We start from the raw sequence: 14,037 nt of genomic DNA on the forward strand, positions 1-14,037 counted from the left end.
TTGAATTATTTCAGTTGTGGAAAATACATTTTTTTCTTTAAGTGTAATGTAAGCTACATTTTTAAGGAGCTTTCTTTTTTATAAACAGCATTTACTTGTACTTTAAATCTAAATACCTGAGTACATTTTATATTTTTTAAAAAGTTTTGATATTCAACACTTGTGTGTCACTTTATAAAAAAGTCCCTCTGGTGTCATTTGAGGACATAAATGTCTGCTTCCTAAAACTGCCATGAAATGTATTATTATTGTTTTCCATTTTCACTGACTTCAATCTTTTAACCAACTTCAGTCCTGACCATAACTACCAAATATTTATTCATTTTCAGAATTGTAACTCTTTAAATGCCAAATTTTTAGGGGGAAAACCCATACTTATATTTTTTCTGTATACTAAATGCTAAGTGGAATTTTTATTTTTACTTTTTCAGTCTTGGACATTTTCTGTGCAAAAAAAACAAAACAAAACAAACTCCCAATGTCCGCTTTCTAAAACTGCTATAAAAATAATGTCCCCATATCATTTTCAGCTTTCACCAAGATAAATTTTTTAACCCCTCAAAACCTGGTGTGGCATTAGCTTTCTTGTGCTACTAATATCAAACTATTTAGCCCTTTGAAACCATGGGCAAATTGGATTAATTTTGTTAAAAAAAACATTGGGGGGAAGGCAATAAATGCAAGAAATTAGTAACAGGTGACAAAGAAATTTACTTTAAAAATTAGTTTTTTATAAGGGGGTATAATTTTTTTTCAAAATACTGAACATTTCTAGAAAATTATTCATAATCATTCGAATTATGTTTTTAAAATTGTGTTACAGGAAAAAAAAATGTATTTTTAATTTCCTCACTTTTTCAGGTACTTTTCTTGTTTTTGTTTTCACTTACTCTTTGTGCTTACTTTCATGTAATTTTCTTGTAATTTTTTTTTTTCACCGATTTCTTGCCATTGTGGAGACATGTCTTCTTAAATTGCTCACCGCTTTCTCCCCATGTTTTCAGACCAATTTTTCAGATCAAAGGGTTAGCCAATATCAATACTGATCATAACTATCAAATATTAATTAATTTTCAAAATGTTAACTCTTTTTTGACACGATACCACTGTTTTAAATGAAAAACAAAACACAACAAATTAGTTTCCATACAAAAAGTGATAAGCAACAATATTATGACAACATGATGCATTCTTTATTTTATATTTATTTATTATGAAGTACATAGTTATTTTTAGTTAGTTTTTTTTTTTTTTTTGTCGTTTGTCCCACATACAGTATTAATGTCCTAACTGGTCCTTGTGGCTCAGTCTCAACTCTTCCAGAAGATGTCGCCAGTCCCCATTCCAGCAGTCTAGTCTGCTATTTTTGACTGCTGAGCTTGCCTTAATTTTCACTCATAATACCCGATAATTACAGAGACCAGAAAGAACAACAAGAGCAAGCTCCAAGACTTTTGTTTGTTGGTGTATTTGAGGAAACAGTATTTAAAATCAGCACAGACTTCAGTTTACTCCACTGAATATTTAATCTTTATATGTTTAAATAAGGTGCAACATGCTCTGCAATTAACAAGCGACTGAATTTACAGTGTGATGTCCGTAGAAATTAGAAATAAACTGGTCCAAGAAGCTGGATTTTTTTATTATTATTATTATTATTTTTTAGAATTCATAATCCAAACACAAATGTGGTCCAAGTGGTTTTGATCTATTTTCAACGAGTTTATAGATCCCGGGTAATAATTATTAACTTTATAGATTCAAAGTGAACAGTAGACAAAGCGTTTGTCAAGTTAGTGTTTGATGCGCCACCTCTGAGCAACTTTGTGACCTCCACCCCCCGGTGGCGTCACGCAGAAGGAGGGATGGCACTTTAAAAATGGAAAAAGACACGCTGCGCTCTTAGAGACTCCACACGCTCAAAGCGAGACGCAAAAGCAGCCTTTTCCTTCAAGATGTCACCTGGATACGACCTGGAGGAGTTCAGAAAGATATGAGGATTGCGTGGTCGGAGTTTAATTTGATTTGTAGAGTCAGAGAAATCATTAAAGCGAGATAGCTCCACCGGCTCCTCGACTTCTGTCTGACTTTTTATCCACTTGAGAAGCGCGGCATCTAGAGTAGGTGAAGATTTCCTGCGACTGCGAGAGCCATTTGAACACCAGCTGGACGCCAGACTGAGCTTCTGAGAAAGTTTGTTACCATGAGCTCCGATAAGAAGTAAGTTTGAGATATTTTCCTTCATGTTGTTTCACCGTGTTTGGAACTTTACCTTGTAGCTCACGTTCAGGGCATTTCCTGCCCAGGTGTATACGTGTAAACGAGGCATCAGGTGAATATCATTCAACATTCGTCGCGTTAGTAAAATATTATCCGTGCGTAAATCTGCTCAGTCAGTGGCTCATGTGGTTTTGTCAACCACTTGTGCATTTCTTTACCCTAAACTTTTTGGACTATTGACCAGGCTGCTTATTAAGTAAAGAAATGCATTCATTCATACAAGTTCCACCCTTCCTTGGCCGGATAAGTGTTGCCGCACCGCTGTGGCTATGAACGGCCGGTAATCTATTTTCCAAGAAGCTGTCACTCTCAATTAGAGAGACGCAGGGCGCAAAGGCCAGGTGCTGGAGCCGTCTCAAGTGCAACTTTGTGAATAAAGCTCCGTGAACCATGTGGCCTGTGAGCCGACACCCCAAAACTCCACTTTCGGCGCGGGGCAGCGTGTGCGTCCACGTTGCGCAATGACGCAAGAGCCAGAGCTGCTACAAATCAGTCTTACACGGCTTACACGGTACCACACTTGTTAGTCTGCAGGCGCTTTTTTTTTTTTTTAAACATGCAACTGGAATTCATCAGCTGTTTCTCAAGTTTTATCTGCAGCCAGTGTGAATTGGTTATAGACAAAAGACTGACAGAATCAGCCTGTACCACTCAGAATATTTCCCGGGTCACAGTTCATTAAAGTGTTTCTAAGACCTCTTTCAGGTAGACCTGCTTCAGGTGTCAAGGGGGCAACACCATGAGTTGCCTGTGGTGCCTTAAAGGGATAGTTCAGACTTTCTGAAGTGGGGTTCTATGGAGTAGGCCTGCCTATCCATAGACAGTGGATACAATAGATGTCAGTCAGAACACCCCCAGTTTGTAGGAATGGGCTGGAGTCAGAAACAAAAGCTAAGAAAATCACTACTGTGGATGGGGGCCAGCCACAAAATGCATTTTAGCCACATTTAAAAAGTCCCACCTAAAAAAAATCAATATCAGTTGAAATGTACATTATATTTAGAGTATTGTCATTGCTTTACCTTGATGGCAGATACTGATTTCCAACTGGAAAATTAAGCCGTTACACCGCCCTCTTTGACACCAGACTCCACTGACAAAAATAGTGATTTAACATCACTGAAGACAGGAGTCGCTGGTCTACCTCTGCCTTGAGTATTTATATTACTTGTGTTATTTTGCGACTTTGATGTTTAAAACGGCGAGTTCAGACTCACCAAAGTCACACAATAACTATCAAACTGACTGAAGCTGCAGTAGACCAGCAACTCCTGTGTTCAGCTTGTTTATAATTACTGTTTTTGCCAGTTTGGTCTGGTGGCTTTGACGAGAGCATGATGGGAAACTGAGTTTTTAATGGCTTTCCTGACAGAATGGGCGGTCTTACAGAGAAGCAGCAGCAGTGAAAATATTCTCAAGACAGCGTACACCTAAACATATATTGATTTTTTTTGGGGGGGTGGTGTCTAAAATATATTTTATTGCTGGCCCCTATCCACAGCAGTACACTGCCTCACTTCTGTGTCAGAATCCAGCCTGATTCTCCGAACTGGTTGCGTGCCGATGAATATGTACTGTATGTAGTACATACTCTTTGAATAAGTACGGCATACAACCCGTCTTCAAAAAATTCCAAACCAACCCTCGCTGACCTTTCCTTTGACAATGACTGCAGAAACCGTAAAAACACAAGTCGATTCCTCGTTCTTGTGTGTCATTTGCAGAGATTATGAAATGTGTTGCAACAGGGAAATGTTCTCTTCGGGATTGTTCTATCCATTTACCAGTGCAGCTCTTCCTCTTGGTGCTAACTGGAACGATGAATGCTCTTTTGTGCTCTGCTGAGTGATGTTCTGAGCAATAAGATACCCATCCATTTCCTCATACATTCAAGTGTTGCTGGAGGAAATTCCAAAAGTTGAGGTGGACCTGAGAAGCAGGGAGTTACCTGCGGTTCAATTATTGCATAAAAGAGACAATCACCTGAGCACACATGGCAGGCATGTGTCCTTTGTCACCTTTGCTCATTGTGACATAATGCATGTTGATTTGCAAAGTTGTAATCTGCTGCTAAAATCATTAAATGCTCCACTGAAGTTATTTTAAAAACTGCAAACACACACTCATTTCAGCTTCCTCAGTATGGGGATTTGTTGTTTTCCTCATTTTTTTTTTTTTTTTTACTTTATGTTATTGTATAGACTTGATAATTGGTGATAAACAGTGAGTACTTTCTCAAAAGTGTATTGCTGACTGCTGCCTCTGTGCACCTTAGTCAGAGATGACTAAACATATTTTACAGCCACCCTCAGGTTATGCACGTTTGAAATTCAAACTTTAGGGTGGAGTATCACTTTAAGGCTCTTAAATCATCCCCGGGTTGCTTGCCGCACCGACTGTGCTGGGGGCACCTACCCCCATGGTGAACCTGGCCGGTGGGATTGGGTGCGTCACTCTCTAAAGAGATGGGGATGATCCCTGATCCCGAGCAGCTGATCCCGGCTCCTCACGCACCGACAGGTTTATCCACATGAGGTCACCAAGAACAGGAGCAAAGTGAGAAGTTGCAAGATCAATGCAGCTGGTTGCACTGACCCTCACCCAGCTTTCGATTTTTTTTATTAATCACGCAGAGGAAGTCATAACAGGAAATGAAAAAGGAGATCAAGAAGATTTCCTGTGTTTACCATGACGTGAATGAGGAGGCATAGGATCTTATCTGTCCTCGTACACATACACGAGATATGCATTGAGCCTCTGTTTTGCCCTCTGCTACCTGCTTTTAACTTCATGTTATGTCATTTAGACTGAAATGCTGAAGAGTAGATTTAAAGGGTAACTTCTGTATTTTTCAACCTGGACCCTATTTCCCCATTTTTTTGTGTCCCTACAGAAATAGACACACTTGTTATCAAGTAAGATCCTGTTGGTTTAACCAGAAACAACTCTGAAATTATCATCACCAAACTAACCATACTCTTTCTACATAAGCAAAAAATGTATCATAATAAACGCATTTCATTAAAAGTTGACATAAAATACATTAAACTTAAAGAAAAGTAAATAAATAAAAAGAAAAGGTATTGGTTTGTCTTTGTACTGTTGTAACAATCATCAACTGATATATGACTGATCATCAACAACTGATACTCTGAAACAAGCTGCAATTGTACACCATTAACTTCCATCCACTAAAAGTGTTTTTGCCACTGACAGGCTCAGATTGTTTTTGTGAGTGTCAAAAACATTATAGAAAAGAGTGAGATCCTTTTTATTTAACCAGAAACAGCCCTGAAAGCACGATCATCAAACCCTCCACATTCTATTTGAATAAACAGCAATTTTAGCATGTATAGAGGCAGCATATTTTCACATCAAACTGGGTAAATTAAGGGTTAATTTCAACCAAACCAGACTTGGTGATTGCTGGAACTGTGGAAAGAAAACCAAGACAATTATTTTGTGAGTTTTATTTTTGTTTCTGTCAGCATTGAATGAATTGTGTTTATAATGATAAAAGTTCAGTTTTTTATTTGTTTTTTCTTTTTTAAGATAGAGTCTGATGGGTTTGGTGTAAGCAATGTCAGGGCTGTTTCTGATGAAACAGAAAGGATCTTACTCTACAAAAAGGTCTGTCTCTGCAGGAAGGCTTTCAATAACATTGTCAGACATAAAATAGGAAACGGAGCCTGTCAGTGGCAAAAACATATACTTTTAGTGGATGTAAATTGACTAAGGATGGCCTTTTAAAGTAACTCCCACATCCGAGTACTTTAAATTATTAGTGCTCACAAAAAAAAATCTATTGTAAGAATAGGAACGTAACTTGGCCAACAAAGGAAAACAAGTGCAGTTTGAGATTGAGTTAATGAACAACTAGGCTTTAATTAGCTTTTTAAACTGTAAAAATTCAAAGTCGCATAAGAAAAGTCATCAAACTTTCTGTTGCTGCCATAAAAGTTACAGGTTAAGGGTAGTGCTGAGAGACAATTTAGTACTCTACTTGTTAAACTAATATCGATGTCCAGATGAGTGGTGTTTTCATACCCATCCCTAAAATTTGACAGTGCAAATATTCTATAAATATTAAATTACGTTGCGGCTTGTTTTGCAGCTGCCGGCTGCGGTGGACTCGCACAATAATGGACCATTTTCAAAAACTAACTAATATAACAAATATGCCCTTAAGATTCTTCACCTGGCAGCCCTCAGTCTCGCCTCAGTCTCTCTCTCCTACATTTCATTTTACATACCAGCATAATTCTTTTTGATTTAGCACTCCATTCAAAACAGGAATGCTGCACTCTTCTCCTGCATCCTGCATGTCTGTGTGCCACCTGTGGTATGTTTCTCATAATGAGGGTCTCCCTGTCTGAGGCCTCAGTTTGGAGCGATTAATGTGACTCTGTAGACGGACTAAAGCCAGCAGTAAACCTGCAATATGAGCTTCCTCTGCTCTCCTGTGTGGCCAAACGGTTTTCACTGTGTTACATGACCTGGCTTCATACACACGCACACACACACACACACACACACACACACACACACACACACACACACACACACACACACACACACACACACACACACCATCAACAACACTTTGGTACCTGTCCCAGGGGTAAATACTGTCAGACGGAGCCGTGTTCTTGGAAGGATCCTGAAGTGTGAATGTGCAATGTTTATGCAAGAATGAATTAAAATAGCTCCATCCGTTTGTTTTTAATAGTTTTGGAAACCCCCCCCCAGGTCACATTGTTATTTGTTTTTTACTCTTTTTTTCAACTTTTGCCTTTTTTCTCTAGATTTTTCGCAATGTTTTGTGCAATTTCTTGCAAATATTTGCGTCATTTCATGTTATGGTCCATGTTACCTTTTTCCATGTATTTGAGTACCATCAGACTAATTGACTCAGGTTTCAAAGGGTGAAGTACAAGTTCTTCTCTGAGGTTGTTCTCTGTACGCTGCGTCCTGAAGAGAAAGAAGAGAGCACAAGCAGAACATAACATGCACAGATATCTGGAGCTAAACGATGGCCTCAACACGCTCCACGTGCTGCCATGTGAGAACTTGACCTCACTCTTTTTCTTTTTTTTTGTAAGCAACAATGGTCAACAAAAGGAGGGTACTGAGGCTAATCACTGTATTAGTATTGCTTGTACAGTTGGCACCAAGCCGGGCCACTCCCTATCACTTGTTTGATCTTGGGAGCTGGTGGATCAACATTGCGTCTGTTATCAGCGTTATGCCGCTCTCCCTCTCTCTCTCTGAAGGCCAGATACCATATCCACAGGGGAGATTCAGATGAGCTCGCAGTGCAATCGGAGGAACAAGTTGTATCCTTCCTGACTTTGTTTATTTAGCGGTTTATGTACACTGCTCCCATCCTCTCATTTTTGGAATTGTGTCATCCCCAGTTGGGGATTGTTCAGTGGCAAATGGAAACTGTTCATCTGTTTATTGACATTCTTGATACACATCCAAAATCAAATATTTATATTTTTGTTCAGTAGCCAAACTCAAGCACTTAGTCAGATTATCCACGGCAAATTAGTTTTTAATTTGATACTGACACGCTTACGTAGTCCGAGAAGTTTGAAAAAAGGAATTTGAATTTAAACTCAGTGATTACACCTTTTTGAGATATATTATTTTTCTTTACTTTTTGCAGTTAGAGGCCGGTGTATTGTTTCCTTTTTGTTGCTGTTTTGGCAAAATTATACTCTGAGATCGAGGTTTCATAAAGAACCTTCCATTGCCTTTATTAGTCCACACTTTGCAGGACTGGAGGAGCCACATTCCAACCTTCCAGCAAGGTTGACCATTGACGATCAAAGAGAACCGAAGGTCATTTAGCCTCAGAAGATGTCTCCGGCATAACACCTTTGTGTGTCTTTTTGTGATAAAAGGTGGTGTGCAACTTAACGGTGCTGATTGATATTTAATGATTTTTCTCTTTTGCTTTGCAGAGTGGAGGATGAGGCAGTCCTGGACAGAGGAGCGTCCTTTGTCAAACATGTCTGCGATGAAGAGGAAGTGGAAGGTGAGATCAGTGATGAATACCATCACATTTGCTGAGTCCTTGGACTGTTTTAAACATCTACCTCATAGTCAAGCCTTCCAATGTGCTACTCCATGTGTTATGTATTTATTTGTTTGTCTTGTCTGTCCCTCATTGTACTTTGATCCGTATTGTAATTTATTGAAACTCAATAAATTCATCTATTCAGTCATTTATTTTAAGCATGTTTACGTGTTTTGGTGAAACGCTTTGTAACTTTATGTTAAATAAAAAATAAATAAATAAAGCCTTACTTACATTATCTACATTAAAGACTCGTCATGAGCTTTAACTTAGCTGTACCTTTTGACACGTACTGAAAACTTCACTCCACTTCACTATCGGCACAAATTTGGGCATATTCTATAAGATGAATTTTTTCCTCTTTAGCTGAGCAGGAAGGCGTTTCTCTAAGTGCTCTAATCCTGTCCAGTGCTGGCTGTCAGCTACAAAAGAATTTGTCTTGAGACGCCCACACGGGTTTGCAGAGACATTCACATGTTTCTCAAACCAACACTTAAGGGTGCACACACAAAAACGGCGTCAGAGCATTTGGCATTCTGTCAAGCTGTTTGTGTGCATCCAGTAGTAGCCGCAAGACTCTCTGCTTCCTCTGCATGGAAATGTGGTGGAAGTGTGTCATTTAGTGTGCACCTCAGGTGGTCTTTAGTTTCTATAAGGAAGCGAGAGCGACCACTTTGAGGTGCGAGAGATATCATTAAAACCCACAAGACATGTTTATGGGATGTATGGTTGAATGGAAAAATGCACCGTTGCTTCAACACTTAGTTCTCAGTTAATCCCAGTATTTGTCGAGTTTTCTCTCTTCCTCTCTGTCTGTCTGATTGCTTCCTGGAGACATTAAGTCATCATTTCCTGTATAAGCTGCTGTGTAGGAAGTAGTTGGCATTTATTTGATTTTGCAGTTTGGCTGACAGTCTGTATCTCTTCCTGATTGCGAATTAAGCAAAAAATATCAGCGAACCATTTCTAAACCACAAGCGCGAGCCAAAAAACAATGCGTTGGACTGGTTTTGTGATAAGCAAACATTTCACACCACAACCTGGTGGCGATACCAATTACCACAGTCAGGATTTATGTGATTTCCCCATAATTGTGATTCCAATCTGACCCACATTCCCTCCATTGTGTCGGGCAGGTCACCACACTGTGTACATTGGTGTGCACGTTCCCAAGAGCTACCACCGGAGGAGACGCCACAGACGCAAGTCTAGCCACAAGGAGAGGCGGGAGCGGGCTGATCACAGCACTGAAGGATACAAGTCGGATGGGGAGAATGCAGATGAGTCGACCACAAACATCCTCAAACCTCTCAGTGAGTTTTGAATTTAACACTAAATTCAGTGAAAGTGTGCGAAAAAATAATGGTTTCATCACTCTTTAGATATTGGGTGAGGTCCAGCTACACTCTGCAAATCACAGCCCACAGGATATCAGTGCTTTTGTATCAAGGAGGTAGGGTGGAGTGGCAGCCAAGAAAAAAAATCACCAGGCAGAAATCTACACTCAACAGAATTAGTAGAGCGAGGGAATGGGAACATGATGAATACTAATCTCCAAATGACACCCGTTTGACTTAAAGTGTGTAAAGTAAACACAAGGGGGGTATTATCTGTCACCTGGATGATTAACACGGTACTTTGTGGGATTTGTGAGAGCGGATTCTCCGAAGATAAAGAAAAGACGAGGCAGCACAGACGGCAAAATATAAAAATTGTTACAAGTGGGTCTAATGCAACTTCAGCAGCAAAAATAGCAACAAGTTCTAATCATATAGTTGTGAACTGAAGTGATGCAGCTGGCTCTACCAGAAACACTATGTTATGTTAGTCCACAACATGGATATAAAGATGCAAAATGCACATTAAGAAGCACATCAGGATCATTGTCAGTCTCAAGAGTCTTCTTCCTGCTGTAGGAAGATGCACCAGATGTCTCTCCTTATATAGGAGCTTAGGAAAGTGGCATTGTACAACCATTAATCCCAAGATTGTTGCCTAGAACAGAAGGAATTATATTGCAGAAAGGGTCTTAAGATATAGGTCAGATTTAACCCATATGTCTCCTGAATGTACAAGATTTTATTTGTTTTAATTCATGTGGTTACACAGGTGGGAAAGCACTGAGCAACTCTCAGTAAATGAGCCATATAATTGTATAGGGATCTCTATGTTTTATCTCTAAGCTGTGATGAATGCTCTTTACCACCACACAAACCTCTGGGTAGGTATTTAAAAGAGCAGCAAACATTACAATCTTGTTAAGCCAATTGCAAGACATACAATTATCACAATACTGGAATTTACCTCTAAATGGCACAGCCAGGAAACCGGTATCATGGGAGAGGGTTTACCGCTGCTGGTGTAGGTAACCATTAAAAGGTAAGTTGGGTATTTTCCAACCTGGGTCCTATTTTCCCATGTCTTTGTGTCGAAGTACTAATGGGAATGAAAATGTTTGAAACTGGTCCAGTATTGAGCGAGACAGCTGCAGGCAGCAGTGGCGAAACATTATAATTCTTTTGGGCAATTGTGCACTGTTGGTTCACACCCACAAAGAGTGCTTATTTTTGTCCCTGACAAGCTCAGATTGTTATTATAAGAATTGGCCCCAAAGTTGCCTTTGCCATATTCACCAAACTCCATTCAGTTCTAACAGAAATTTTAGAGTGTGGAGAGCCACCATATTTTCACATCTAACGGGACATGAAGGGTTTGAGAAATTGTTGGATCTGTAAAAAGATGAACCATGATGTTTTTTTTCTGAGTTTCATTTTGTTTCTGTGGGCTTTGAATGAAATGTGTTTTATGGGGATAAAACTACTGTTTATTTAAATGAAGTCTGGTGGGTTAGGGGACAGCCATTCTGGGGCTGTTTCTGGTCAAACAAAAAAGCTCTTACTACTAAACAAAAATGTCTATTTCTGTAGGGACCCTTTCTGTAAATTGTCAGACACTTAAAATATTAATCTGAGCTTGTCAGTGGCAAAAACAAGTACTATAAGAGGACGCAAATTGACGGTTGAGTTACATTTCCGCATGTTTCATTGCTGCGTTCTGCAGTGGTCTTGCCTAATGATGGATTGGAATTTGCCTCCCAACTCGTGTGAACAATGTCAGCAGCACCTACATACCTGAAACTAATGCAAGAAGAGACGAATAAGATATCCCTAAACTAGTAGTTGCATAGACCATCAAATGTTTGAATATGGGTTGAATCAAATATGTTGTAAAATATGGTAAAATGGTAACCATTGCATATGCCTCCAACAAGTATTCAAAGCCATGAGGGAGCATTAGTTTTCCTAGCAACTTGTGCAGACAAGCATGCATTATGCAACAGTCACTTCCTGTGAATATAAAGAGAAAATCCTGAGGTGATTTGCAGTGGGAGCATAGTTTTTGAGCAACACCCTAAGATAAGGTAAACTGGTAGAACAGCAGGTGCATCAGGGAACTGTAAGGCATGCCAAAATACTTTTCTTTTTTTTTTTTTTAAGACAAAATGGGTACAGTGGTTCAATCGAGAAAGAGGCTCTTGTGTGTGATTTACTGGCTGCTTGATTGTTCACTCAACATTCATCCAGTTGCACATAAGGTCTTTCTTCACAAATTGGATGCAGATTGGAGTTGAGACTTTTGTGGCATCTACTCAGAACATATCAATTTAGTGTCAGTCATACAGAATTAGATCCTCAACACCTGTGAATGTATTTACCCATCCATGATCACACCTTTCTCGATCATGCCGGCAACATGTTAAGCCGCCGATTGACAGACTCCATGAAGCAGACAGGCACTTGAGTAATCCTCTCACGCTGCTGGCTTCTCTGACACTGTAATCCTTTTTTGTTACGTCTAATGCTCAGTGTAAACCGGCCTGTGTGCTTAGTCATCCAAAGGTGCAATGCTATGATAAGAGTTTTGCTCACATTTTTGGGCCTATGTGATTGCATTATAATGGCACAATTTCACCAGTTACTGTTTTTATATATTACAAATCTCTTGCCTGAGGTCATTTAGAAACAGACAGAACAGACAAGCAAACTTGCAGTGGCACACCCAGACCAAAAGTCATAATTGAATTTATTTTATTTAGAAACTAATACTTGTATAGTTGACATTTGGAGTCACAACAATCTAGCTAGCTAGTTTTAATACGTTATGTATCTGTACATTACACCATTCATTCTTCTTCAAACAGGCTGCTGGTTCTTTTCCTTAAAAAGACAAATATGCAGCGTTAATATGAAGGAGTTCATTCATCGTAAGGAACAGGGGAGAGTCATGGGTACCCAAAGAACCCAATTTTATTGAGATACTTGAGGTGAAAGTTGAAGGGGCCCACTTTGAAAGTGGCCATGCCAGTTGTTATCTCGCAAAAAAAAATAGTCTAATAGCCTTTTCCACCAAAATTAGTGCATGTATGCAGGTTTTTTAAACATGAGTAAACCTGCTAAAAATAGGCTCTGGATTCTTTTCCCATTATCAGTAGACCAGAGCCGTGTACGTGGCTATACAGCAGATGAGCAAGCCCTTTTGTGTGTGTGATTGACGCCAGAGCTTATTAATTCCTGTGACTACTGTCATTTGATCCAGGTGTGAACGGCAAGTGTAACCTTTCCCCATTACATTAAAAAGCCACATGTGCGCAGGTGTGAGTGGGTTTTTTGTGCAGTTGAAAAGGAACTAAACATTGTAACATTATTTAGTCTAGTTTCACAGGGTATCTCTTTCTTTGTGCAAGCTTAAAAGAAGAGCACACCATGGCCTCTTCAAGACTGTAACATCTGCCTCAAATTGTTTTCCTCGAGGTGGGCAGCAGTTGTAACAGTGGGGCCATCACTCCCCCTTGGAGGTGCCACTGGCTGAATGTCAGTAGTAGTTTACATTACAGATATGGCCTTTTCCTTAAAGAACTTTTCCTTTGCGGTCTTTAATATATACCTTTAATTTATCCTGTAGCATTTTATGTGTGTGTGTGGTTCAAACATTTGTTAAAATGCAAACAGCGTTGACGGCTCACCTATAGACTCAGACTGCAGTTCAGTTCGGAAGTCCAGGTGGAAGAGGGGGAGCAAAAGTGGAACCAAACTAAACACAGTAGCAGGTTGAGCCATGGTTCACTTTATATGTCCCCTCCCAACACACACAAACTACTTCTTTCTCATCCTACGGTATCTCTGCACAAGATCTCAACTGTAAACAGCCTTGTATGGTTGAATGAGAGGGCAGACCTGACTGTATGATGATGCCAGAACCACTGTTGGGATGAAAGTCTTTTCTCCTGTATAGCAATAAACCACTCCACTGACCCCATGCAAAGAATTAATATTTTACCATGTATTAAGAGGGACATGTTGTCTCTTGCTGATAGCCTTTATCCCTCTACATAAAGGAAAACTAAAGCCATTTTCAAAACTGATACGTGTTATTCCTAAGGTCTAAGACAGTCCAAAAATATAAGTAAGCATAAACAACTCTCTCCCAAATGCAAAAACTAGAATGCAAAAACTCAAATTTGTGAAATCATAGGGTATAAGTCTGGAGCAGCTCCATTGAAAATGAAAGATGAAAGATGGCCTAGATGACACTGAGCCATTTTCTGTTTCAGAACTGAGAACGCTACAATAGAATAAAGCTCATTATCTGTGTAGCCACAAAATCAGACTCCA

At 39.5% G+C, this 14,037-nt stretch overlaps 1 protein-coding gene across 4 annotated transcripts in view; it reads left to right on the plus strand.

Moving 5' to 3' along the window:
* Nucleotides 1-1,867: 1,867 nt before the first annotated feature.
* The window catches only part of LOC121960109 (electrogenic sodium bicarbonate cotransporter 1-like), a 39,097-nt gene continuing 26,927 nt past the window's right edge, over nt 1,868-14,037 (plus strand). For 2 of the 4 annotated variants that reach the window (XM_088071021.1, XM_088071022.1), the window contains exons 1-3: nt 1,869-2,220; nt 8,250-8,323; nt 9,502-9,678. In XM_088071021.1, coding sequence (XP_087927147.1) covers nt 2,204-2,220; nt 8,250-8,323; nt 9,502-9,678 — 268 coding nt within the window. In that variant the 5' untranslated portion in view covers nt 1,869-2,203. Of the gene's footprint in view, nt 2,221-8,249; nt 8,324-9,501; nt 9,679-14,037 lie in introns of all 4 variants that reach the window. The other 2 variants (XM_088071023.1, XM_042509709.2) reach the window with 2 other exon arrangements.

The sequence above is a fragment of the Plectropomus leopardus genome, chromosome 20 (genome assembly GCF_026936395.1).
Source record: "Plectropomus leopardus strain MGB_pleo_1.0 chromosome 20, ASM2693639v1, whole genome shotgun sequence".
Taxonomy (NCBI): Eukaryota; Metazoa; Chordata; class Actinopteri; order Perciformes; family Serranidae; genus Plectropomus; species Plectropomus leopardus.